We start from the raw sequence: 27,481 nt of genomic DNA on the forward strand, positions 1-27,481 counted from the left end.
GGCGCCCCCATCTTAAGGCTACCTGGAAGATGGGACAGTCTAAAAATGCAAATAAGTTTAATCCTATGCAATGGAGTTATTTGCAGAGTGCTTGTTGTATTTACCTAAAGATATCCATACACAGACCATTGACAGCGTCATGACCTGCTAAATAGAGGCAATCGTGAAGACGTCACAAGTGAAACCTAAGAAAGTTTTTTAAATTTCAGTTTCTTCTTTCGTTGAAATATTAGATGGCTGCTGTTGTGCATAAAAAATAGCCCCGGCCGGCCTGAATGACTTGAGGCCTGTGTCATTGTGTCACTGTGTGATTGTCCGAGGGAGGCTGTTTCTAAAAACCTGCGATACACACAGAAAACAAAACCGTTGTTCTATAAAAAGAGAAGTGAGTTGGAACATCTTCGCTGAACAGAGTCTTGAGGATTATTCTATGCAAGATTAGTGATCACTCTCAGCACAGTTTCTTTAAAAAAAGGAATCACAACAATACATGGATTACAACTATGGAGGAGGATCCCTCAGTGTGTAGCTTTTTTGACTCAAGTGCTTTTGATGTATGTGAGAGGGGAATGTTGAAGCAGCTGTAGTTGAAGCTACCTCCTGTGTTCTCGTAAGTACAAGCAGTATCTTGAGTTAAGGGCCATTTCATCTGTATTCTCCTGTATTAGTGGGCTCCAAAACAAGAATAAACTGTCCGTTAAAATCACTGGTCACCTTTGGTAACTGTCAGAGAATTATTCTCCCACGGTGTATCTCAACGTTATACATAAATAACAAACCTGTGAAAATTTTGACTTAATTGGTCATCGAAGTTGCGGGGGATAATGGAAGAAAAACACCCTTGTCGTACAGATTGTTTGCTGTCAAATGCCTTGAATTCAATTAAAATATTTGAGTAGAAATTACTTCTTTCTCAAAGCCTACAGTATTTCAGAGGGAGCCGTTTCTCACAATGTTTTATACTTGCTCTCCCTTGCTTGTTACCAAGTAAGTTTTTATGCTAACAATTATTTTGAGTAAATACCAACAGTGTCCATATGCCATAATATGAACTTGTTGCATTTCTTGGAGTGTTAGCCAACAAACTTGGATTTGAAGCTGTTGACTGTTGATGATTCTACATCTGAGCTAGGTAGTAGGTTGCAGGAATGCTTTTCTGTCCCTGGATCCAGTAGCTAGGGATGTGAAATATTATACTTTTGTCTGAATTCAGCCTTTTTTTAAAGCCAGTCCGGTGAAGAAAATCAGCTGGTATTTTGATCACATGTATTCAAGCTCTGTGATCTACTTCTCTAGTGCTGAGAACACTGTTCCCAAAAAGCTCTGTGAAATCTAAACTCTATGGGGTTACCAAAAGGTGGGAATGCCATCATTTAAACACATAAAACTTGGATTATATAGTTTCAGACAAGTTTGTCACAAATGCCTCTAACCCCTGAGTAATGTAAAAGAGCTTGAAGTAATATATATACATGTTCAGTATCTAGAGTTGAGGGCCTTTTCAGGGAAGACATTTTGTTTTACCTAGATCTGATATTTTGTAAAAGAGCCTAAGAATCCGCTGCCACTGTTGACCTGTCCAATAATAAATAATTTTTATTTTGGCAAATGGATATATACAGAAGAATTGTTTTGATGTGTCGAGAGTGGAAGGTTTTAGTTAATTTGTACTTCTCTAACTTCAATCTGAGTTGGATCATGATTGAAGAGACATTCTGACTTAAGAGTTTGGAGACAGTTACAGACTATAATAATGGATGGAGATAGATTCTGTTTTTGTCAAAAAGTGTTAGGTTATCTCAGAATATAATAGTTTATTGATGGAGGGTTTACAGTCCCCACCTGACTGCGTGGGTTTTCCTTCCACTTCTAAAACTGGATCTTCCTTCATTGTCTTCTCTCCATTGGGTTCTTGGCAAGTACGATGATTAAGTTTGATTTTCTGAGATTCCTTGGCCTCAACGTTTCGACAAGCTTCCTCTAGTCATCGTCTTTTAAGACCAATTCAAGAACTGACTCCGTGGTAGTGCAGTTATATACGATCCTATAAGCTAAAGTAGTAGTCCCAGCCAGTGTTCTATACCTTTCGTCAAAGCAGGTCGGTTCTTTTCGGAACTGAGAAGTCTTCCGAACAATGCGATAAATCTACTCCGTGGTAGTAGAGTATATAGAGACAGTTCTCTAAAAAACAAACTCTACCTGGCAAGTAGATACACACATGGTGCTACTGCAAACCTTACATATAATGATAACCAGAGTAAATGAAAAAAATAAATAAAATACAACTTGTGGAGTAATTATCGAAAGCATACCCTGCCTTTAAAACTGTCTTGTTTTTCATCTTAAATCAGTCTGGTCAGGCTGAAAGAGAACTTATCTACCAAGGTTCTAATCTTTTCAGTTGCCAGTTTTATACCGTTCACCCACAGAGTAAAGTAGCCATTCCCTTTTGTTTGTTACTAGACTAACTTAGCTAGGGTTTTTACAATCATTCTGATGCACTGAGGAGCATAATGAGATTTGCCATCGGATGGCATGGACGTCTTTCAGTTTATCTGATCTAGCATGGAGTTTGGACAAAATGGAACTTGTTTGTAGGACTGGCAAGGAAGCTCAGGAGTTACCCTTTGCATGTATGAACACACACCTTCTTTATAATGTATGCATGGTTTGTCAGGGCCAAATAACATAGAGACCTGGCTAAAGCACTTAAGTTTGAATGAGCTACAAAAGTTGAAGTAATGCAGAAATGGGCTGTAGAGTGTATTTTGTTGTTGTCACTGGATCCCATAGGCTTTATTTTTGATCACTAATCAATAAATTGGTGGTGCACTTATCACTATTTTTTGCTTAAAGGCAGAGGACACTATTGGTTCATATGTAATTACTCAAAATGACTATTCGCATAAAACCTTAAATGGTAATGATTGTGAGAAACGGCTCCCTCTGAAGTACCATAGTTTTTTAAAAAGAAGTAACTTTCCACAATTTGGATTTTGAGAGTTCAGAATTAGATTTTGAGGTCTCGAAAACTTTGTGTGCCAAGGGTGTTTTTTCTTTCATTATTATCTCGCAACTTCGTCGACCAATTGAGCTCAAATGTTCACAGGTTTGTTATTTTATGCTATGTTTAGATACACCAAGTAAGATGACTGGTCTTTGACAATTACCAATAGTGTCCAGGGTCTTTAAATTTGAAAGAGCTAAACAAGTTGCAGTTAAATTCAGATATAGTCTTTAAAATGTATGTTGTTGTACAAATATGTCACTGGATCCCATATGTCTCTCAATTCAAGGAATTGTAACAGGTAAAACCAAATCAGATCAGTCAATAATCGAATATAACTCTTGTGACAAAAATACAATGTTAGTTACAAGCAAACAGACACAAGACAGATTTGAAAAGGTCGGCTTTTCTATTAATAAATTCAATAGCTGGAAAAACGAAACGGATCTCATGAATTCATGAATTCTACAATGAGCTCCCACTTCCCCACTTCGAGTGAAATTGAATCCCTTTCAAATTGATCTGAGAATAAGGGATGATCTTTTCTGGACCTTTTTTTATCTTCAAAACTGTTTTAAGATTTCCAGCCTCGAGGGACGGTGCCCTGATTTTTCTAAGAAAGTCTGCCCACCTTCCGTGCCTGTAGGATCAAGTTATAGCAGATTGGCGGGTAGAGATATGAGGTATAATTAGAAAGATCGTCAATGATATCCTGTTTAAAACCACCCCATTATTTAAGAGTTGTTCTCTTTCGTGAAAAATAGTTCTAGGTTTTAGAAGTTGCTTGGCCTGATTTTTCAATAGAGAAATCTTATGTTCAAAATGTTGTATTTAAAAAAAAAGAAATTACAGATTATGCTGTTTAAAATTTGAAAAACATACGTTACTTTTCGGTTAACTATTTTTGTTCCTTGTGTCAAATTTGAGACTGTTCAACATGAAGCTAGTTCCTCTTTCCAAACAGAAGGGAAGTAAAAAAAACCTGGATGGAAACCAAAGTGATATAATATTAATTTGTATTATGCAATTATTGAGACCATGGATGAAAAGCCCTACACGATGTGATTTCAGTGCTCCAAATAACTCCAGACACCCAGAACAATTGTCGTATTGCCCTGTGCTTTGCTGTTTTGCCCTGTGCTTTTGCTGTTTTGCCCTGTGCTTTTGCTGTTTTGCCCTGTGCTGTTTTGCCCTGTGCTTTTGCTGTTTTGCCCTGTGCTTTTGCTGTTTTGCCCTGTGCTTTTGCTGTTTTGCCCTGTGCTTATGCTGTATTGCCCTGTGCTTTTGCTGTTTTGCCCTGTGCTTTTGCTGTTTTGCCCTGTGCTTTTGCTGTTTTGCCCTGTGCTTTTGCTGTTTTGCCCTGTGCTTTTGCTGTTTTGCCCTGTGCTTTTGCTGTTTTGCCCTGTGCTTTTGCTGTTTTGCCCTGTGCTTTTGCTGTTTTGCCCTGTGCTTTAGCTGTTTTGCCCTGTGCTTTTGCTGTTTTGCCCTGTGCTTTTGCTGTTTTGCCCTGTGCTTATGCTGTTTTGCCCTGTGCTTTTGCTGTTTTGCCCTGTGCTTATGCTGTTTTGCCCTGTGCTTTTGCTGTTTTGCCCTGTGCTTTTGCTGTTTTGCCCTGTGCTTTTGCTGTTTTGCCCTGTGCTTTTGCTGTTTTGCCTTTCAAAATAACCTGTACAAATCTAAGTTTTGTATAAACCGTGAAAACTGAATCATCATAAAACATGGTTTATGTGTATAAACCATGGACAATTTAAGCACCAGCATAATCCAGCTTCACGTTAAATTCAGTTGAAACACTTTCATTCATAAAACCTCGAAAAAACAAGCGGACAAATTCCCCTACACTGGATGACCTCGTGGATGTTTTCTTAGCCTAATATCCACCAGCAACATATACAAGCAAGCAGTCCCCCTGAAAGTTTGCAACAATTAACTCCCCCTGGAACAACACTATTGATTATCTGACTTGAAAAGGGTTTATTCCAGAGCGTTACAATACCTTGTATCTCTTCAGGATTTATCTCACATGAATATAGCGGTCTTCTGTTAGGCCGGCCTTTCTTCAGGACAACACACTCCCTTTTTTTCTTCGATGGGCCTTGAATGAAGCTTTTTTTTCTTTGAGACTGTTATTTTTTTTTAAAGTGAAGCAGCAAAAACGATAGGATAAATAATATACTGGTGTTGTTTACAGACTGTTGTACTTTCCCAGAATACTGTCCAAAAAATTATCGTGTACTTTTAGGGGTTTATATTTCTCTGGTCAGGACTCATTTTACCTTTTTAGTGAGCTAAAAATTCTTACATTTTGTAATTTTTTTTTTAAACAGTTTACTTGAAACGATTGGTTATGGGGTTTGGGTATTCTTTGCAGGACTCAAAAACACAAAGTCCACAGATTTACATTAAGCTTACACGGTTTGAAAATAACCATGAAATGCTTGGGTTACGGCGTCATTTAAAACCCATGCTTCTAAGGGCCTTAAGCAAAGAATTATGCAGTAAGCAGAGTCATGAAATTGAACCCTGGTTTGCTCAGTGTTGCTCTCCCTGTCTTCACCTCTGTTGTCTCTGGTTCGAATCCCACCTCAGTCTGGGCGATGTAGATTTGTTTTGTTGGTTCCTATGTGATTGTGTTGGTTTCCACCCAGCCCCACCAACCCCCCCCCCCCATATAACACTGAAAATTTCTTCTGTAATTGTCATTGGCGCAGTAATTTTTATTGGCACAATTAAAATCATGCTGTTGGATGTGTCATAAATAAAGAGAAATAAATAAATAAAGAGAAACTTCCAGAAGTTCTAACTGACTTCTTTTGTACTGTTGAGGTCAAATAAATTATAATAATAATAATAATAATAATAATTAAGGTTGTTAAACGGGCTAACATCTGAACAATTCAAAACTATCAACTGTTGATTTTCCTTTCACAGCGCACAGGGACCTCACAGTGATTATGCGCTGTATATTAAAACTTGTTACTATTAGTTAGGAGACGTTGTTACTGGCCTTTCTTACAGGAATAGATAGTTGAAGTGTTGTCACATTCAGCTAATTTGGAGTGGCCTTAAGCGGAGGAGTTTATGTCAGTCCTTCATAGTGAATGGTAATAGAAGTATTGATTTTGACCTTTATGGCCGTGCCGCGCCGTTCAATAATCATTCAGTCCATTGATCCATTGGAATGTGACTCAGCTTTGTCACCAGAAGTTAAAAAGTCTACAGCATGGAACTTTGTTTGGTTTTACCCATAATCTAATATGCCTCTCTTAATATTTATGCAGAGTACGTCACAATTCTAACCTAAAACAAAGCCATAGGCGCAGCCATTGCAAGACGTGCCCCTATAGCCTCATTTTGGGTAAGAATTATGACGTCATGCGTGAATATTAACAGAGGCGTATAACACTGATGTGTGTAAGCTCTTAGTTCTGTAAAAAAAAATCACCGGTTTATTTTTACAGCTGATGATACAATCCTCCAACTTTTGCCAATCTAGAGCAAATGTCTTACCAACTACATGTAGACTACCAAAATTTCCCGGTAGCTACATGTAGAGGCAGTTAGAATCAGAGAGAGAAAAAAGTGTTAAGCATGGAATTTGGTTTGGTTTTATTCTTACATCCTAATAGATGTGTAGGCACTGTACAGTACTTGCACAGGCATATTACGCAGTGGGATAAGAGCCCACTGCTTTAGCCAATCTACATGTAGAGCAAACTAACTAGACCACAGAAATTGCCTCATACCTAGAGTCAGTTCGCACCCTATATTTTAGGAACAGGTACCGATTTCACAAAGGTCTCAAATTGATCGCAACTTCAAATCAATCGTAGTTGCTAAGTAAAGTGTGATGTCACAAGACAAATCTCTATGGTGATACTGAAAATTTTTTCTCATCCGGTTATTACCCCCTTAGGTCTAGGAGAACTCTGCAGTTTTTAATATGGTATTTATTGGAAAATATGATTCAGCAAAGTCTCCACAAATCAGTCAAATTAGGTTATAAGCCTGTTTTTTTTTTTAATTTGTGCTGTGTGCCATGTTTTTACATTGCAACCTTTGGTGGACGATGTTTACCACAGCAGGGTTTGAACCTGTGGACCCTGCTTCTTGAAATAAATTGTCTTTTGTTCAGCCCCAATCTTCCTATAAATTGACCCAGTCGTATTCCCTTATTTGAGTTGGGTTTATTTGTTTTTCTTCAGTTTTTTTGTATCCATTGCTCAATACTCAGATGGACAGGTCTCATTTATGGCAATGAATAAATAATGATCCAGCCAACTAAACAAACCATTTTGTGCACCCCCCCTCTGTAAACCAATCCCCAAACATTGATTCAAAGGTGTAAGTCTGATTAACTTTTTCAGGGTCATCTTTATTCGTTGGCGAGAACTCTCCTGGATGCTGCGGACCACTGCCTCCCCGACGAAGACAACGAAGCGGAGATCAGCCAGCCGCTGTTCGACTTGATAACCGAGCTGTCGACAGAGGATCCTAAACGAAGACCAGGCGTGGCAGAGACTGTCAAGACATGCGAGAGGAACCTGGACGACCCGTCAACGTTGGTCTGTCGGAGGTTGTCCGCAGTCAGTCGACGCAAACTCTCCATTGATTCATGCTACGATTTTCCAGGTACGGCTTTACTGAGTACAATCAATACAATATCTGAAATTAGTTAACTTTAAAGATGGGGGTCTGAGCTCAGTTTCAGTTTAGGGATCTACTCATTTTCCAGTACATAGAAAAATTATTTTTCAGAACTTTATGCTAACATGGTGTAAAATGACACTGTGTTTACTTAGAGCAGTAGGCGTACAAACCAGCTCTTCTCAGAACCACTATTACTACTCACAAAGAGATTTTGTGTATGTTCTGGTGCACTTTTTTCAACATTTGAGAAACATTTGATGACCTCACATTTCAAATAATAGTCTGTACATTTTTGTACAGAAATGTATACAGAGAAGTATCAGTTTATGCTTGAATTCTGATGATATTCAATCAAAATGGCAATGTTGAATTTGAGCTTGTGACTTGTGCCGAAATTCCTCTTTGGAATGTACGGACCCGTTGGTTTTTGCTGTCCAATGATGTTATGTTTAAAGTTTGCGCTGTGAAAGAGTATTCAACAAATGATATTTGACACCATGTTATCATGTGGCTAGAGACTTGCAGCTTTCCCCAATGTTCATGAGGACTCTATCTATTGGAAAATGAGTGCATCACAAAACTAAAAATGACCTTAGAGCCCTTCTTTAAAGACAGTGGACACTATTGGTAATTACTCAATAGAACTATCAGCTTAAAACCTCACTTGATAACAAGTAATGGGGAGAGGTTAATAGTATAAAACATTGTGAGAAACGGCTCCCACTGAAGTGACGTAGTTTTCGAGAAAGAAGTAATTTTCCACGAATTTGATTTCGAGACCTCAAGTTTAGAACTTGAGGTCTAAAAATCAACCATCTAAACGCACACAAGTTCTTTGACAATTACCAATAGTGTCCAATGTCTTTGAAGGTTGGTTTTGAGCATTATGTAGAAAGCAATGTTTTTATTTTTATTTGGGTATTTTGGAAGATAAAAGAAGGCACAGCCTTTTTCATTCTATTTTCATACATTTACTGACTAGATATATCTACCTTTTAAACAAACCTTCAGTGTTTGCTTTTTTCATATCTAATTGGAGATTGGAAACGATTTTAAAAAGACAGATGTGTCAACTCAAGTAAAACTAAAACAAAAATTCAGTACAATTTGAAAAATTAGAGTTTGCAAACAATTTTGGCAACTGTACACAAATTTCAAAATCACACTAAATAAAAACTAAATGAAAATATGAGAGTTTCTATCCTGAATAATTTTTGTTTAATTCTTTATATTTTTTTCTTTTTCCGCACAGTAAATGAGGAGGCACTGTCAACCAGACGAAGATCATCCGTTCTTTTCTCCAGAGGCCGATCACTGAGCAATGGTAGTCTTCAAGACACTCTCAGCCCCTCCGATGTCTACAAGAATCCCTCCTCACCCTCACCTCCACGACTGATCAGTGGCCAGGACCGCGCTCCAGCTGCATTAATAATGTCCGGAGAAAGACGGTTTGGGAATGATGAAGAAGGGGAGAATCTCCGGGAAGCTCCAACAGCGGCTGCCTTGAATATCCTCTCCCAACGGGCACAAGACATTCTCAAGAAGATTTACTCCGCAAATGAAAACGGGTCAGGATCTAGAAACTGCACAAATGGCGGGATAAGCACTATGGAAAAGTCGCATGAAATGAGGAGACATTCTAGCGTTGGTACAGTGGAAGGGAAATACGCAAGCGGGGCATCAGGCTTAAAGAGGAACAGTGAACCTAATGGACCTTTTAGAATTCCTCCTAATACTATCCCAGAAATCAAGGTTTTGTCGGACGACAGGAGTGGAGGGACAATAAGCGGCGAAAACTCCCCCACTCCTAACTCGGTCAAAGTGTCTGCCGCATTGGCAAGATTTTTAAAATCACGGAAACAACCCGTGGAAAATGAGTTGGAGGAACAAGGGGAGATGTCGGGGGTTGAAAGCTCGGCGTCACCTCGAGACGGAATGGGCTTGGAGGTTAGGTATGAAAGTGCAGATGATACCTCGGGGAGCACTGAGCCTCTGTCGCCGCTTGGAATGGAAGACCTTTCGCTCCTTGAAGGGGGAATGATTCTAGACGATCCATGGCTGGATGATGACGAGTCGGACGTAGGGAGTCCAGTGGAATTCCAGAGAACATTACGCTCGCATAGCATTGCTGCATTCAATACGTTCGAACCGCGTTCTTCGGCGTTTCGCATGAACAAATCAAGCAGCACTAAATCCAGTCGATCTAGCCTTGAAAACATCAACGAAAATCCGCACTCCGGAATCGGTGCAAAGACAAAATCCGATCTGATTACAAAAAGATCACGTCGAAGGACTGAGAGCATGTCCGGGAGCGAGCTTTGTTACTCCTCAATCCAGGACCTCAACAAACTCCAGGATTTTTTTGCCAACCGTCGCAGTAGCATCGCTGATTTCCGCCTGCCAGGTGGTCTTACAACAAAAGCAACTCACTTCACACCGATTGTTGTAACTGATGAGAAGGCAGGTAGCAACAAGAGTCTTCCTCGTTCAACGAGCACACCGAGCGTTGAGGAGACAAAGGCTAAGGCCAGGGCAGCTATGGAGGCAATTAAGATGGACCTGAAAGCTCCTCGGAATCCACACCCACCTGCTAATATGCTGGAGTCGCTTGAGAACGATGCTATTGCAAGTGCAAGGGCATCCCCTTGTAGTAGTCCCAACAACCTGTCCAGTTCACTGGTAGACTCGAACCATAATGGATGTAGAGACACTGGGCAGCCAAGAACCAAAACATCAGAGAGAGGGCAATCAGCTCTTTCAAAAACCACCCACGAAATATCAAATACTGAAAGTCTTAGTAGACAAACCAATCCTGAGAGAACGAAGCATGAACTGAAAACCATGCAAGTTGATAAGCGGAAGTTTTCTTTGGAACTAGAAGCGATTACATTGAAGGGTAGTTCCCAAACTGATCAAAGGAATATATCTAGAGACAGTACCAGCAGTGGTGAAAGTCGGGTACAGAAACCAAAGGTGAAAGTTGTACATGGGTCACCAATCACACGAGACAGTGCTTTTTCGCCCATTCAGAAGCCACCTAGGCAAGAGCAGCAAGAATCACAAGTTACACATAAACCCGATCAAATACAACCAATTATTAAGGATGGTCACAATGATCAGAAAGAATCTGTTGCTTCCTCGGTGTTGGTAAACAAAATTCCAACAGTCGATCAAAATACATGTAAGTCGCCCAAAATCCCCACCAATCAGCTTGTGGCAGGTGCTCAAACTCCTTTAACAACTCAGTCTCCAGCTTTTGCAAGTGCTACTCAGAATACCCTTCTTGGTCAGATGTCGCCCCTGAGGTTAGCCAGCCCTCAGGCTCTTTACCCATCAGTAAATCAACCTCTTGGTCAACCACTAGGTGCAGGTGCAACTGTACCAAGTTTCCCTCTCAAAGTTCAGCTTCAGCAGGACCCAACCACGGGACTGTTTCATGTTCTTCCTGTCGACCTTTCTGCCCAGGCGATGCAAGGGATTCATGGCTCCCCTGTTATTTCTCAAGGATTGCCTGCTTGTTCTCAAGGGTCCCCTGTTGTCTCTCAAGGATCCCCCGCTGTCTTTCAAGGGTCCCCTGCTGTCTTTCAAGGATCCCCTGCTGTCTCTCAAGAATCCCCTGCTGTCTTCCAAGGATCCCCTGCCTCTAATCAAGGCTCAAATCCCCAAGCTAAACTAGAAGGTAATTCTTCTGTATCACAAGGAGCTGGATTTGTGAATGAAGGCGCTCCAGTAACGACAAGAACCTCTACTTCTGCAAAGACTTCTGATCAAACTTCAGGATCAGTGACCGCCAACAATGAACGATACTGGATGAGACTCAAAAGTCCTGGAGCAAGTAGTGATGGCGAAAGTACTTGTATTCCACTTTCACCAGAGATACCTCGAAGGGATGCTCCAGATCGGAAACGAGATCAAATAAAAAAACGCACCGAGAAGACAAAACACCTTGTATCGCCCTCCAAACGGTCACTTGCCAAAGGCTCATTGTACAGCGAGTCGGAGAGCAGTGAGTCATCTTACTTGGAGACTCTCCGCCTCAAGAACTCTCCCAAAGGAATCCGTAAGAAGCCAACCAAACCATCCTCCTCTCAAAGTGATCCTGATCGGATGCGGGATAGAAACCACGATCGCAGTAAGTCACACAGCCATGATAGATCGGATAAACCGCAAGACTCCAAGAGCCGTAGTAAATCCTGTGAGAGAGTCAAGCCATTGCTCTCACTCTACCACAAAGCAGATCCTGAAAGCGCCCTTTGTAAACACCAGGAGAAATCTGGAAGCAAAGGAAGCCATTCCAGCACCCGAAACCATGTAAGCCACAGACCCAGTGATCACCACAAGGTGTCCAAGAAGCCTGGGTACTCCACGGAAGATGTCGACGACTCGCGGCCTGTAGATGCCTCCCGTCATGCCCCTTCACCAATCTCAATGTCGCGAGACAGCGGAGTGAATCTCAGGTACAGCATGTCCAGCGGTGAGGAGCTGACCACAGTGTCTGAGGTGCAGCAGCTTGCCAATGTCCTCCAAGGGAACTCATCTCTCAAGAGGGTCATTAAGCTGATCAGGCAAGCCTTTGCATACGATGGCTACTTGGAAAATGGAATAGAAGACTTGGCAATGGGTAAGGAAGGCTTCATTTTTTGTAGACCTTGGGTTGCTTTTACAAAGCACTTAGATCCGTTAAAATGAGTTGTCAGTATTACCATATTTATTGTTTTGTGACATCACATGTTACTTAGAACTTAAGATTGATACACAGTTAAGACCAATCTTATTTCTTTACTGAAATTGGCCCCTTGGCCCATTTCATAAAGTAACAAAAAATAATTTCTTCTCTAACAGAAAATGAGTGGGGAACTAGTTGCAACAGTGAAAACTTTATGGAAAGTCGGCTGGTGACATATTTCTGATATTAGCAATGTTAGTTTACACTAAGCACGTGTACAGCTGCTCTATGAAATTGGGCCCTGCTCCAAAGTGGAAATAAACATGTATTACAAACAGAAACAAAAGTTGTTACAGCTTGCATTCTTTACAACTAACTTTTTGTCTCTGTTAACAGCTGAATACATCACAGCTCTCGGCAAGCTGAGTTGGCAAACTTTCAACAATGCTGTAACGGAGAAGTTCTGTGATTTGTACTGGGAGGAAGAGCTACTGGAGGGTCTGTATGAAGTGGTCAATGGACAGAAACCACCCAGTAAACCTGCCAGCAATGCCCTCAATAAAAACAGGTATTTATAAAATAAAAAAACAGAGTTATACTTACAAGTGAATAATTCTACATCTTCAAGCACTTTAATTTAACCTAGTTTATCGCTATAAAAATGTTATTGTAGTGTTTGGAAAGATTTTTTGTCAAACTTATGTTTATGTTTTTCAAAGGTATAAGGGTGCAGCCAATTGGGGCAAGGGCATTCTACAAAAATAAGTTTTTTTGTCGCAGTTTTGATTGGGTTTCAGTTTCCTTTTTTGTTTGTTTCCGTCTTAATTTTAATTTCATAATTAGTTTTAATTGTATACAAAATTGTAACTGTATTCATAACAATTTGCAAATGGTTTTTTTTATTCTCAAGATTTTTTGTATTTTCTTTAAATAGAATTTAAATGGAAGATTATATTTCATAGAAAAAATTGTTTTCTCAATGTCGGTACATGCGAGAGTTGCCCGTCATTCTCCTGAAGATGAGCAGAGCAAGCTTATCGAATGTTGAGTTGTCAACCACAGTTTTATTAAGATCAAACACTAAAAGCACTCTTTTCACATGGTGTTACCTAAAAACCTCGCCTAGTTATACCTCCACCATGCAAATTTTAAACCCTACTTTCCCTTCATATGCACAGGGTCTCGTTTCAGAGAAATATTTCACCCTATACAATTTGTCATTGTGGTTTTAAAGGTCCGAAGTTCCCAAGAAGCCATTGCGGAGCAAGCAGTCCATGAAAGGTAGTCACTTGTCAGCTCATCGTAAAGAAACCGCAGACAGAAAGACTCAAGATAGCAAACTGGATGACCCCACAGCAAAAAAGAAATTCCCACAAACTTCTACGCCTATTAGAAACAAGGATGGGACTACCGGCAAGTCTAGGGTTACTGGAGAAAGGAGCAGAGTGCATGGGGATGGGAGACAAGTCGCTGAGGTCAAAAATACTGAGAAAGAACACCGTAGAAAACATGATGAAAGGTCGGGTAGGACGAAAGTTGCGAGTCCAGAAAGTGACTCCACTGAGCAAGGTCAACTGAGTAGTAATGAGAATAGGAGAGAGTCCCACAGTGCAAAGAGAGAGACTGGGCTTGTGAAATCAAATCGAACTTCATCAAGAAGCAATTCTTCAGCCAGTGAAAGTAGGACGAAGGTGTCAAGACCTCCTGAACATGATCTTAAGGAAGCATCTTTAAGGAGTAGAGCCCAGGCTACCAAAGAGATTGGGAATGCAACCCTTCCATCTGAAGAAGGGGACCTGACAAAGGGGACAGCTGACAAACTCAAGGATGAAAATAGTAGCGGAGATGGGCTTCAACGGCAGAGAAGAACAGCAGCAGTGGTAAGCCAGAACGACCATAAGAAAGAAGAGCATCAAAACCGAAAAGAAGTTGACAGGTTACAGTATGCATCAACCAGTCAATCAGATCACAACACATCTGTGGAATCATCCGTTGACTTGAATGCATCTAAAGTGAGTCTCGCAAGCAGTAACGCCTCAAGCTCAATAATAAGTCAAGGCAAGAGTGTCACTGACGACAGCTTGAATGCCTCCTTGACTTCCAGTCAGTTCACATCCCCCTCCATCTTGAACTCGCCCTTGTTTCGTAACAACTCGGACTCGAGCGACTCCACAAATCGCAAGATTCGCGAGATGTTATCTCGAAGGGGTAGCCAGGGCTCGATCAGTAGTGCCTCGTCGGGTCAGTCGCGTTCTCTTTGCAACAACTCCGACACGATCTCTCTGCCATCGTTGAGTTCCTTCAATGACTCGTCCATGGAGGAGTCAAGGTGTGGCTTGCCAGGCGGGGTCTTGTACAGGGGAGAAAGTGTGGATCCGAGTGTAGAGGCATACACACAACAGCTAACTGGAGCAGGGCTGACCCAGCAGAACATCGACACCAAGATTGCTGTAAGTATAAGTTTGCTACAAGCCGGTGTTGGTAATAAAAAAGTGATGGCCATGCGCCATTTCTATCTTTAATATCTGCAAAGGTAGAGGTTGATATTGTGTATGAAAAAAGCCTTTGGAGGGCATGGCAGCTCAGGGCTGTATCCTCCTCAGGGAGCTGAGAAAGATTAAAGAATGAAATTGGCCCATCGACCAGGGCACTAATGTAAAGGGGAATTTGGGGTTGAAAAACAAACAAAAAATACTTCAAAAACTTAGCTACACCATATACCTTGTTGGAAAATACTGAATGTTGAAGTGCCTTGAGCATTTTTTACAGGCGTATTATAGGCAGGATTATAAGAACCATACTTTGTTTTTCTAATCCTGAGTTTCCTGTTATCCATTTCAGTGTATTTGGAAGAAAAAAACCTCTCAGAAATGTAAAGCATGCCAGATCAAAAGATTAAGGAAAAATGCAGTTTCAAAGGAAAATACTGAATGTTGAAGCGCCCTGAGCATCACTTAATGTCGGATGAGTGCTATTATAAGAACCCATAATTTTTGTCGGAACTCAATTTTCCTGTTGTTCATTTCAGTGAAATTGTCAGAAAAAAAATCTTCTAGGAGTGGTTTCAAAAATGAACTCTGAATGGTAATGAGCTCGCATAGATATTTTATTGAAACCCTTACTTTTCAGTGTTCATGTCCAATACAGTAGAACTAGAAAGTGGTTTGATAAATGTTTTTTGTCTTTTAGGATGTTGAGCAACAGTTGATGATGGAGAGACGAATGAGGAATAAGACAGAGAAGTTTTATCGGAAACTTGTCAACAATCAGCAAACAAATAAAGGTTAAACCTTGAGACAATTCAAATCTTTATTTAGGGAATTTCTTTTCTATAATTTCTTTTTCTAAAGTTTTGCATTCTTAACAGTTGTCTTTTTTTTAACTGAGGTGTAGACAAAAGTACTTACCGACAATGAAATTGACTGCAGGACTTGCAATCATAAGGTTGTGGATGCGAATCCTACTTAGCTAACGCCGATTTCACAATGACTAGAAGTATCGTCGTCTAGTTACTGAATCACAGTTTCTTGATTTGTGCAATTCATAATCATAGATTTTAAATCAATGTTTGTTTAAGTGTGTTTGGCTGTTGCCTGCTTGGTGTTTATATCCCATTGTGGGAGTTTGCCAAATACCGGGAGGTCATCTAAACAAACAACAAACTAGTTTGGTTTTGACCCTACACTGTTTACTCTGTGCTTTCTAGAGTCATGTGGAAAGGAAAGTCAAAGGCAATTTACTTTGGTAGGATTCCAACCAATGACCTTTCTGTACCAGAGTAGTATATCTTACCGCTGGCCCAGTGAGCCTACCAAAGCCCACTTTCATAGAGCTTCTTCAGCAGAGAATTGTGCTTAAAACCTTTCTGCTAAGCATAATATCCTTTTCTCAAATTCTGGTAGGCATAATTTTATTGTGCTTAGCTTTTTTTTTTTGTGCTTCAGAAATTGGACCCTGGTGACAAGATGCCAGTTCAATAAACAGTTTACTTGAAAGTTGAGAACCATAATGTGAGCAGGCTGTTTTTATTCTGAGTCTTTTTTGTTTAACGAAACAGGTGCAGATCAGAAGCACATGGTGTCAAAGGTCGGCAAGCAGATCCTGGAGATGTCAAAGCGGGTAGAGTTCCTCGAGTCCGCTAAGAGACACCTGGAGATGCTGTATGCTGAGCAGTGGGGATTGGACCTTAGCTACCTGTTTTCTCTGGCATCAAGGTAAGGACTGGAAAGGCCAGTTTAGCTCCGTGTATTTATTTCCTTCTTCCTTTTTCTAAACAGTTTAGCATGTAAGAATAATGGAAGATATTAGTCCGCGCTAAGTACAAGTAGAAGCTCCTTACCAGGATCTTAGACAACATGAATAAAATTACCTTACGTATGCGCCAAGGTTATCTCCAAAGTTTATACTACTCTCTCAAACTGTACTACGGTCAAGATATTAATGCGGTGATCACATGAAAACTTAGTCTAGCATCTGATTTTTTCGTGCAAAAGTGACATCATTATTACAAAAAAAGGGCATCTAGCTCTCTTTTGTAGTCAGAGTCCAGCTCCTGTGTCAGCAGCTATTAGCTTTTAGCCATGCTAGTTTATACATATTTTTCTTATTGCAACCCAGTCTGGTTCCTGTTATATTTCTCAAACTCTCTACAGCAACAACTATAATTCTACAAGTTCTAGTCTTTATAAACTTTCAGCAAAGGATAAGGCGTTTTTATTTTATCACAAAAACGGTGAACTGTTGGACACAGATTTATCACGCCCTTACCCACTCGTGGCTAAGGCATGTCGCAGGGCGTTATGGGTAGGACGGTGGAGGGCGCTATTGTGTGTGAAAGTCTAAGCATTATTGCCTCGCGGCATAGGGAATATGCAAATTAGTAATTCGACTCTACCAGTAAGTATTCGTTCGTAGACCCCATCCCCACTTCTGTGGGGGATTTGTCTTTCTAGGCTGTCTATTTGTATTTTGATTAACATAGATTAACTATTTTCCCTACATCGTCTGTGTGTATTATTTTGCTTATCTCTGTAATATTTTTGTATATATTGTGTTATATCTTAAGATACTAAGTGTGCAATAATTGTTGAACTTAATTGAATTTAACAATAAATATGTATTATTACATAAGTTTTGTTTTGCCTTTTCTCTGTTTCTCCACTAGCTATGGTAAGACTACCATGGATCTTAGACCATCAGACACCAACCCTCTCTTATCCTTCCAGACTGGTCGTAATAAACTCACCCTTCAGGCTGGTCAGTCTCTAGGACTCTTCTCATTCCTGTATGCAAGGTGAGAAACAAAACTGTCCTGTCCCAACAATTAAGAATCAAGTGTTTTTGTATTGTTTCATTCATCATCAAGTATAAAAAGTAGAGGTAGTAGTTTTAGTGAGATCGCCCAACTGCCAGATATTGATGGTATAACCTTGATCAGTCATTGAGTCTTCAAAGTATATTTTGTTAACTCTTTGAAGCCGTTAGGTTTGCAGTAACACCATGTGTGTATCTACTTGCCAGGTAGATTATGTTCTTTTTAGAAATTGTCCTGCTGTATATTATACTACCTCCAGGTCCAGGTTAATTTTCCGAAAATCAGGAAAGTTCTCAGTTGTAAAAAGAACTTTCCTGCTATTTAACTACTACCTGGGCGGAAGGTAGAAGATCGTTCGGAACTACTACTCTAGCTTAAGTGGATCGAGGGGACTTCTCATTATTAACTTCACTACCACGGAGTGAGTTCTTTATTGGTCTTAAAGTTTCAACTAGCTTGATCTAACCATCAGATTAAGCTACTTTTGTTACACTTTTTTCCCCCCGAGCATTGCCATGAGCACTGCTTGTGGAAGACACCAGCACTTTAAAAGTTTCTATTACAATTATTTCTATTTACAGGCACGCCCTCCTGCAGGGATATCTTCACCATTTCTTTTACACATATCACTATTACACTACGTCTGAGGAGCTGTTTGGCTTCATCTTGAAAACATCTGTGTCTGCTCTTGGGTAAGTTTGTATTAAAACTGTAGTTGATGAAGCGTGAAGGGTGGAGCTGGGACTAAACCTAAACTGAAACCCACTGGGAGTGGGTAGGGAGTGTCTGCTGAATCAGTTGGTGACAAACACAGGGAAGGAGAGGGAACCTATAGGAAACTGAGGGTATAGATGGCATGACTCTTCGCTTCAGCAACAAAGATCTTCTCACCCCGCATCCAGTGCTCACCAAATCATATGGTCAACGTGCCTTCCAATTCACTGCTCCTGAACTATGGAACAATCTTCCACACTGCACCAATAACTGCCCCACCCTGGAACAATTTATGTTGAAACTTAAAACTCACCTGTATGTTTACTCATTAAAGGGCATAGAGACTTTATAGTATTATGCGCTTTACAAGAACCGTTTATTATTATTTATTATTGTTAAATAAACAAATAGGTAACTTTTTAGAGTAAATTGCATATAATCATGGAAAGCCAATTTCCATTTTGGATCAAAGTGGTGATTATCAAATCACGACTCCAGTCGGCCACCGAGTCTATGCTGAATGATGGTGATGATCCAGAGGTTTGATTCAAATTCTTTTAACTTTTTACAAATAATTCCACATTGCATTTTTTAACCTCCTTAGCATGAACGTCAGTAATGCAGAGCACCAGACTAAGATTGTGTATCGCACATTGGATGTACTCCAAGTATGGGTGGAAGGGTTTTACGAGGTGGACTTCAGACCTAACCAACGTCTACTGCAGGATGTCCTTGTCTTCATCACAGATAAGGTTTGTACGCTTTGACTCTTTTTGTATCTGTTGGTTGATTAAAGGCATCGGACACCTTTGTTTCTGGCACTCCTGAGGTTTCCCACTACAAATACGTAGATGATATGTCGTTGGTTCAAACATATCGTAATAATGACCAAACAAGTTTAATGCAACAGCAGCTTGATTGTTTGCATTCCTGGTCATTAAAAAAATCACATGCGACTCAATCCCAAAAAATGTCAAGTCATGATTTCTTGCTTCCAAAGACACCAACCCGTTAAGCCCATTTTTCAAATTGGTAATAATGTCATCAATCAAACGAACTGTGTTAAGCTTCTTGGCATTCATATACAAGAAAACCTTAAATGGGATACTCAGGTTGATTACATGTGTAAAGCCTTCAACAAAAAACTGTACTTCTTACGTCAACTTAAACGATGTAACATTCCTGTTAATGACTTGAGAACAGTGTATTTACAATATGTTCGTCCAACTCTTGAATACGCCTCACCTGCCTGGTTTTGTGGTCTTACCAAAGTCCAAAGAGAGTGCCTCGAGAAAATGCAACGAAAGGCATTCCGTATCATACTTACTTGGGATTTTTGTAAATTTAAACCTTATGCTGATATTTGTGTGGTGCTTAACATTCCGCCCCTCACTGAAAGACTTGAACAGCTTTCATTGAACTTTGGTAATTCGCTCCTGTCCTCAAGCAAGCATAGAGAGTGGCTGCCTCCTGCAAGGAATAATAACCTTAGGAATTCCGACTCTTTGTTAGGTGCAGAACCAACCGATACAGGTCTAGCCCCATTCCCTACCTCACCAGTATTTTGAACATGTAACACATTTTGGCAGGCCTCATATTTTTACCATCGATTTTATTCCCAGTTTTTATTTTCTTGTTTGCGTGTTTGTTTTGTCTTTTTTACCATTTGCGCGTGTGTGTTTGGTTTTTTGTTTGTGTGTTTTTAATGTGTTTGTTTGTCTGGTGGAGTGTTTGTTTGTCTGGTGGAGTGTTTTGTTTGTTTGTTTGTTTGTTTGTTTGTTTGTTTGTTTGTTTGTTTGTATGTACGTTCGTTCGTTCGTTCGTTCGTTCGTTCGTTCGTTCGTTCGTTCGTTCGTTCGTTCGTTCGTTCGTTCGTTCGTTTGTTTGTTTGTTTGTTTGTTGGGGTGTTTGATTGGTTGTTTGTTCGTTTGTTTGTTTGTTGGGGTGTTTGTTGTGGTGTCTGTTGGCGGGGGGGGGGGGGGGGGGGTAGGTTTGTCGGGCTGCTGTTGGGTTTGTTAGTTAAGTGTGCTTGTTAAATATTTATTGTTTTTGTTTTATCTAATTTTAGTTCTCATGACGTCTCTTTTGACTTTGCTCTTAATTTTTTAATTTTTCTTGTGTATAAATTTTCTCTCTGCTTTTTAAAATGTTTATATAATAATGTAAATCTGTATTTTAATTCAGTCTCAGGACTGCGACAAGCAGATGTTTTTACAATAAACCAGTAATAATAATAATAATAATAATAATAATAATAATAATAATAATAATAATAATAATAATTGTCAAAGACTAGTATTTTCACTTGGTGTATCCCAAAACATGCATACAAAAATAACATAAACCTGGAAAAATTTGGCCTCAATTGGTCATCACAGTTGCATGAAAATAATGAAAGAAAAAACACCCTTGTTGCACATTGTGTGAACACCCTTGTTGCACATTGTGTGCATTACAACCTGAAGTATTTTTTCAGATCCAAATATTTTAGTAAGAGATTACCTCTCTCCCCAAAACTACCCAACTAACATTGTTTCATACTACAGCAGCTCTCTGTTGTTCGTTACCAAGTCAGTTTTGTCGTCATAGGATGTGCTTTGTACCAAGGAGAAAAAAATGCCTTGGTGCCCTTGCCCTTTAAAAAACGAAGCGTATAGGCCTATGTAATAACGCTGTTATTTTATTGTGACCTTTTTTGTCATCTATTCTTCAGATAATTCCAGTTGATTCGCAGGGTCAGTGCCTCATTCAGCTTATTGAGAAACTTGATGAAGATCGACCAGGCACCAGTCTACTTGTTGCCTCCCAGAGAGATGAGATTCTGGACCAGTTGCCCATGGATAAGGTACAGACCTTTTACTGTGTTTAGTGTTATTTCTCAACTTGGTTCTTGTCTTGTTAAAGGAACAAAATTAGTCGAGTAAAACGGGTGAGATAAAATCCCCACAGACATGGTTTTTAACTCAAAATTCAAGCCTATAGACACCATACAGATCGAAACGTCGAGTTGAAACCAGAGATAGTCATTACATTGTGTTACCGAAAACCTTTCCATACATGTATACCATAATTCCACAATGCAAAGTTTCAAATCCTACTGACATCAGACTTGTCAGAAAATTCATAGGCACTTTCCATATCTCAATTTTTTCACATTTTGTTCAAAATCCTCATTAAACATTGACTTTGCTCTACCTGTCTGTCTGTATATTCGTCTTCTGTTTGTCTGTCCATAAGGCATCTTACCATAAGCCTCGGCTTGATCCAGATGGTGCCATCATACGTGTTTAATTTGTCTGCCTTTTAAAAAAGAAATTGTTTGGATATTGTCATGAAGTATGGGTGTAATGTGAGTTCGAATTGAATTGAACATGCTCAAAACAACTTGCACCACCTGTTGTTTCTTATCACCTCTTAGGCATCAGCCTCCAGAAGTCTACTAGGCAAGACAGGGCGAGGCAAGTTGAAGGCTGGCATTATGTCATGTCTAACCAAGAAGGACTCATCGAAGCAGCAGGCAGACAGCTCATATCTACCCACGGTATCGATGGAGAAAGAAGGCTTCTCTCTCAGTGATCATACGTCCATGAGCTTGGCTCATCAGCTTACTCTCATACAACAGGTAAAATACTTACCCGCTTCTTGCCGGATATACATGCCAGTAGATAATGTTTCTTTTGAGAACTTGTCTTAATTTGTATTCTACTATCGCGGAGTAGATTATGTAATTCAGGAGACTTGTTAGTTCTGAAAACAACTGTCATGTTTTTTAACTGAAATCAGCCAGGACTACTACTTTTGCTTTAGTGGATCGAGGGGACTTCACTACCACTGAGTGAGTTCCTAATTGATCTCAACGTTCCGACTATAGCTTGCTCTAGTCATCATCAGTAGATTCAAGTAATTGGTGCTTTGATACGCTCCTATGTATGGAATAAAAGCACTATATAAAAACCCAGTTGTATTATTATTATATTATTATATGCCAATCGTGAATAACTATGTTGATAATTGCTGGTCTTGTTCTCCAGGAGCTTTTCCATCATGCCCATCCTGTCCACTTCCTCAACTCACGTAGTAAAGGCATCGGTGTCAACACCAATAACTTTGATGGTACTGGAGGGAAAGGCCAGTTCTCCCCAGACGGTGCCGACGCACCAAATTTGTTCGTCAGGCTGCATGGTGAGGACAGAGCTGTGAGGGCGCTGTTACATCATGCGAAGGAAGTCTCGCACTGGGTGTCTGCTGAAGTGGTTAGCTGTAGCTCGGCTAAGGTAAATAAAGATTGTCATGTTCCCTATGCGCAAGATCACCAAGTAAAACCGATTACCATTAAATAAAAAAAGTGCCATACTATTTTACCTTTCGGGTGTCAGTTTGGTTGCATAAATTTGAATGAAAGAAAGCAACACGGCTGTACTTAGGTCATGGTAAGGTTCTATAGACATTTCCTTTGTAATCTCACAACCGCGAGATTTGCCAGTTTCGGTTGTCAAAATCTTGGCAAAATTGAGTGTCATGGCTGAGTGGTTAAGAGAACCTGACTCCAGATCTGGTATTTCTGATCAGCAGAGTGTGGGTTTGAGTCCCTGTTATGACAATGACACTTGTGCCCTTGAGCAAGATCCATAACCTTTAGTTGCTCTGTCCTTTGGCTTTGGATTGAAGATTAAGCTGTAGATCCTGTGTACTAGTAAGATTGGTAGTGCACTTAGAAGAACCCAGAACGCTTTTCGTGGAAGAGTATGGGTCAAGGGTCAAGTAATGTGCCTGAAATGTGATTTTTGTTTTGTTAAACCCAAAAGATTAGTTAACTGAAGTTTTGTCATTGACAGACTCAAGTTGTTTTCCTGTGTAAAATCATCATTTTTTAACTTTTCTATTTTGTTCAAGTTGATCATTTAATAATTTGATCTTTCTTAACTTAAGTTGTTTTTGTTGTTGTTTTTGTTGACAGTCTCAGTTGGTTCTCCTGTGTAAGTTCATCAATGTGGCCAAGACTTGCTACGACTTGAGGAACTTTGCCTCCTGCGTTCAGATTCTGGATTCTTTGGATAACGTCATCGTCAGACAAGTTCCAGTAAGTAACAACTGTAACATGCTCTAAGCAAAAAAATTGTCCTGTTCTGAATAAATAAATGTGCTTGAGCAACTCCATGTAAATGGTCTCTGGTGATAGATTGTAGAGGATTTATAACATTGAACCATTCGCTTTGAAGGACAGAAAAAGTCAAACTATCATTTGACAAACGGCTGAGGGCTTATCAACTGGCATTCAAGTTTCTTTGTGTGTTGGCAGTGGTGAGACACTGTGTGGATTTTGTGTACAGGCAATTGTTTCCTTGGATCATGGTTTGGTGGCCCTGGGCAAAAGTTACTGCAAACAATGAGTGGTTTAACTCTTTGCAATGGTTTGTGCTTAAAGGCAGTAGACACTATTGGTAATTGTCAAAGACCAGTCTTTTCTCTTGGTGTATTTCAACATTTATGCATAAAACAACAAACCTGTGAAAATTTGTACTCAATTGGTTGTCGAAGTTGTGAGATAATAATGAAAGAAAAAACACTCTTGTCACACGAAGGTGTGTGCATGCTTTCCGATGCTTGATTTCGAGACCTCAAGTTCTAAATCTGAAGTCTCAAAATCAAAATCGTGGAAAATTACTTCTTTCTCGAAAACTACGTCACTTCAAAGGGAGCTGTTTCTCACAATGTTTTATTCCATAAACCTCTCCCCATTACTCGTTACCAAGTAAGGTTTTATGATAATAATTTATTTGAGTAATTACCAATAGTGTCCACTGCCTTTAATGTCTGGACCAAAGGGGAGTGGACTCATTGGGTAGGACTCAGACTCACACAACAGGGACTTGTCTACAGAACTCTGGTCTATGAGAAAACTTCTTGATATGGGTGTCTAAACTGAGTTTCATTGACAGATAAAAATACTAGTGTCTAGAAAAAAAACTAGCACTGCTAATGAGAAAACTTTTTTTTTTAATCGTAAGGTGAAATCCCAAATGGACACCTCCTTTCAAGGAAAATTTACAGGGATGGATTTATTTGTTACTGTTTTATATTTCAGGCATGGCGCAATCTCCCATCCAAGGTGGTGAGCCTATACGAGGAGCTGTGTGCCTCCAAGGTTCATCTACAAGGAGACGGGGACAGTCTGATCGAGGGAGACGCCCATAAAGGTTCCCCGACCCTTCCACCCACTCTACTCTTGCTGATGCATGTGCAGCAGCTTGAGATTGGCGGGTTCCAACTCCCCAACGGCATGTACAAATGGTCCAAAATGAGGTCAGTCTAGAATGAACTTTCTCCTTCTTCTTTCGAGTCCATCATCTGCTCTTCAATTGTTAAACCTAGAGTGCGTTTTGGCGGCCCCAACCAAAAACTGTTTCTGACGTCATAACCAATACGGTAACCGAGCTCACAACTCGGTTATCGTTCAGTCTGCACAGCAGAACCAACGACCAACAACCGAAACAGTTTTTGGTTGGGGTCGCCAAAACGCACTCCTACCCCTTTATTGTTAACTTTCTCCTATTAAAGAGTAGTATACTTTCTACCTGACCAGGTTTCATGGCCAAGTGGTTAAGAGCATCCAATTCAAGTTCTGCTGCTTAAGTCATCGGGGTGTGGTTTTGAATCCCGGTTGTGGCATATGTGTCCTTGAGCAATTTATTTTACTGCACATGTAATTGCTTACTCTTAGCGTAGGGTTATAAATGGGTACCTGGGAGAGAAGTGTTCTTAGTGGTAGATGATACAAGACTCCGGGGGCATTACTATTATAGGTTTTCCTGATCAACTTCAACCAAACTTTATTATACACATATTGACTGGCAATGAGGTAACTAGTGTTCGTCTATTCCCCCAAGGGACTTTTAGTGACCAAAAGAGGGACCTATTTCCCGAGGTCGAAGGTCTTAAATGTGAAATAAGACCAGAAATCTGGAAAAGAAAGGAAGTTTTGTAGTTGCTGTTCATGGTTCAAGTCAAGAGAGGGCATTGTAACCGGGCACTGTTTTCAAAGACTAGTGCCCGCTCTGGAACTAGTCCCTGCAAAACACGCGTGCTCGATCACTAGACTGTATTAGTTCATCCCACATGACCGTGTTTCAGCTAACCAGAATACAGAAAAATAAAGAGGTGTGTTCAAACTCATTTTAACGCCAGGATCATTCAAAGAAGTATTTGAATTTCACCTGTTTAGCATTCACAAATCTAGTAAGATCATTCAACTTCATTAGACCACAAGATATGCTGAAATTGTGAAGTCAAACTTTCGCAGGAAGTATGAACTGGGCTTTATTTAAATAAGTTCCTGTTTTGACACTCATAGTCTCTTGGGGGACAGAAGTGCTCTAGTGTCCTCATCGCCAGTCCATGTGTACAGTATTCATTTTCCTCCAACTTTTTTACTAAAGTCTATAAACTATTTGACAACGATTTTCTTTGATTTCACAACAGATCTATCGCAAAGTTTGTGGACCAGATAAGAACGTTCAAGGAGCATGCCTTCAACTTCGACTCCAACCAGGAGCTTCAGGATCTGCTCAAAGTCCGCATCTTAGAATGCTGTGATCAAGATATACATGTCTTAGCCGCTCGGCATAGCTCTAACTTCCATCAGTTGACTTCCGATAAGAGCTCACGTCGGCTGCAGAATGCCTTCCAGAAAGTTAGAGCAACACTCCACTGATTCTTCTGCAATATTCTGCACACCTTGGTTATAGAATGTCTTTCAAATGTTAAAGTGGTACAACATATCAATTACTTTGTGAGCTCATGTTGGCTGCAGAATTCCTAATAATTATTATTATTTTTACCTGCCACCAAACAATCCACTGACATTGACTCTTATTTATCTGCATTATTCTTCACACCTTGGCTCAGAATGTCTTTCAAATGTTAAAGTGGTACACCATATCAATTACTTTGTGAGCTCATGTTGGCTGCAGAATACCTGCCACAATGTAGCCAAACAGTCCACTGATAGTGACTCTTCTGCATTATTCTTCACACCTTGGCTGTAGAATGTCTTTCAAATGTTAAAGTGGTACAGCATATCAATTACTTTATGAGCTCATGTAGGCTGCAGAATACCTGCCACAATGTAGCCAAACAATCCACTGATAGTGACTCTTCTGCATTATTCTTCACACCTTGCCTGCAGATTGTCTTTCAAAATTCAAAGTGGTACACCATAGAAGTCAATTGCTTTGCGAGCTCATGGTGGCTGCAGAATGCCTTTCAGACTGTAGACCAACACCCCATTGACAGTGACTCTTCTACAATACTCTGCACACCTTAGTTGCAGAATGTCTTTCAACAGTTTGAGCAGTACAACAACATATATATATATCAATATATAATGAATAGGGTAGATGGCCTTAGCTTTCGATCCAATCCGGACCTTCTTCAGAGGCATAAGACAAGTACAAACAAATACATATCCATTTATAGAAAAAGAGAGGGGGAAAGGGATTAAGGAAAGGATCCAGAGTTCTTAAACCTAATATAGTAGGATTTGAAACTTTGCATGGTGGAAATACAATATAGAAAGGTTTGCGGTAACACCATGTAATGACTATCTCTAATGAGTTGGGGTGGTTCTGAAAAGAACCGTTGGTTAGGGTTAGGATTCTTTTCAGAACCACCCCAACTCATTAGAGATAGTCATTACATGGTGTTACCGCAAACCTTTCTATATAATCTATATATATATATATGTCAATTGCTTTGTGAGCTCATGCTGGCTGCAGAATGGCCATTAAGTGACTCGTCTAGCATTTTTCTGCACACCTTGGCTGCAGAATGTCTTTCAAAAGTTAAAGTGTCACACCATATATATAAATTAATTTGTGAGTTTAAGAAAGTAGATTCACCTTGAAATATTGACATGTAACCATGACCCATGGACCTGTCATAATGCCTTTGTTAACACGTTTGTTGTTTGCTAGTTAGTCTGTATAAATAAATTTTTGCATTCTAAAGAGAACAGTGCATAATGCCGCTTAACATTTTCAGTTCATTTGTTTAACAATTCCACATGTGCATTAAAGGGATGATACACACTGCAGCTTCTTGACATCCAAATAGTTGTGTGTGTGACACAAGG

The 27,481-nt window shown here is 40.0% G+C and overlaps 1 protein-coding gene across 1 annotated transcript in view; it reads left to right on the forward strand.

The window, feature by feature from the left end:
• LOC117294583 overlaps window positions 1-26,781 on the forward strand; it is a 39,222-nt gene extending 12,441 nt beyond the window's left edge. The window contains exons 3-17 of the mRNA XM_033777055.1: window positions 7,375-7,639; window positions 8,910-12,278; window positions 12,720-12,891; window positions 13,558-14,773; window positions 15,513-15,606; window positions 16,381-16,537; window positions 17,488-17,616; window positions 18,219-18,329; window positions 18,956-19,103; window positions 21,065-21,196; window positions 21,770-21,973; window positions 22,383-22,625; window positions 23,309-23,431; window positions 24,437-24,654; window positions 25,831-26,781. Of these exons, the coding sequence (XP_033632946.1) occupies window positions 7,375-7,639; window positions 8,910-12,278; window positions 12,720-12,891; window positions 13,558-14,773; window positions 15,513-15,606; window positions 16,381-16,537; window positions 17,488-17,616; window positions 18,219-18,329; window positions 18,956-19,103; window positions 21,065-21,196; window positions 21,770-21,973; window positions 22,383-22,625; window positions 23,309-23,431; window positions 24,437-24,654; window positions 25,831-26,062 (6,813 nt within the window). The 3' untranslated portion in view covers window positions 26,063-26,781. The remainder of the gene's footprint in view (window positions 1-7,374; window positions 7,640-8,909; window positions 12,279-12,719; window positions 12,892-13,557; window positions 14,774-15,512; window positions 15,607-16,380; window positions 16,538-17,487; window positions 17,617-18,218; window positions 18,330-18,955; window positions 19,104-21,064; window positions 21,197-21,769; window positions 21,974-22,382; window positions 22,626-23,308; window positions 23,432-24,436; window positions 24,655-25,830) is intronic.
• The last annotated feature ends 700 nt before the right edge of the window (window positions 26,782-27,481 follow it).

The sequence above is a fragment of the Asterias rubens genome, chromosome 9 (assembly GCF_902459465.1).
Source record: "Asterias rubens chromosome 9, eAstRub1.3, whole genome shotgun sequence".
In the NCBI taxonomy this organism is placed as follows: Eukaryota; Metazoa; Echinodermata; class Asteroidea; order Forcipulatida; family Asteriidae; genus Asterias; species Asterias rubens.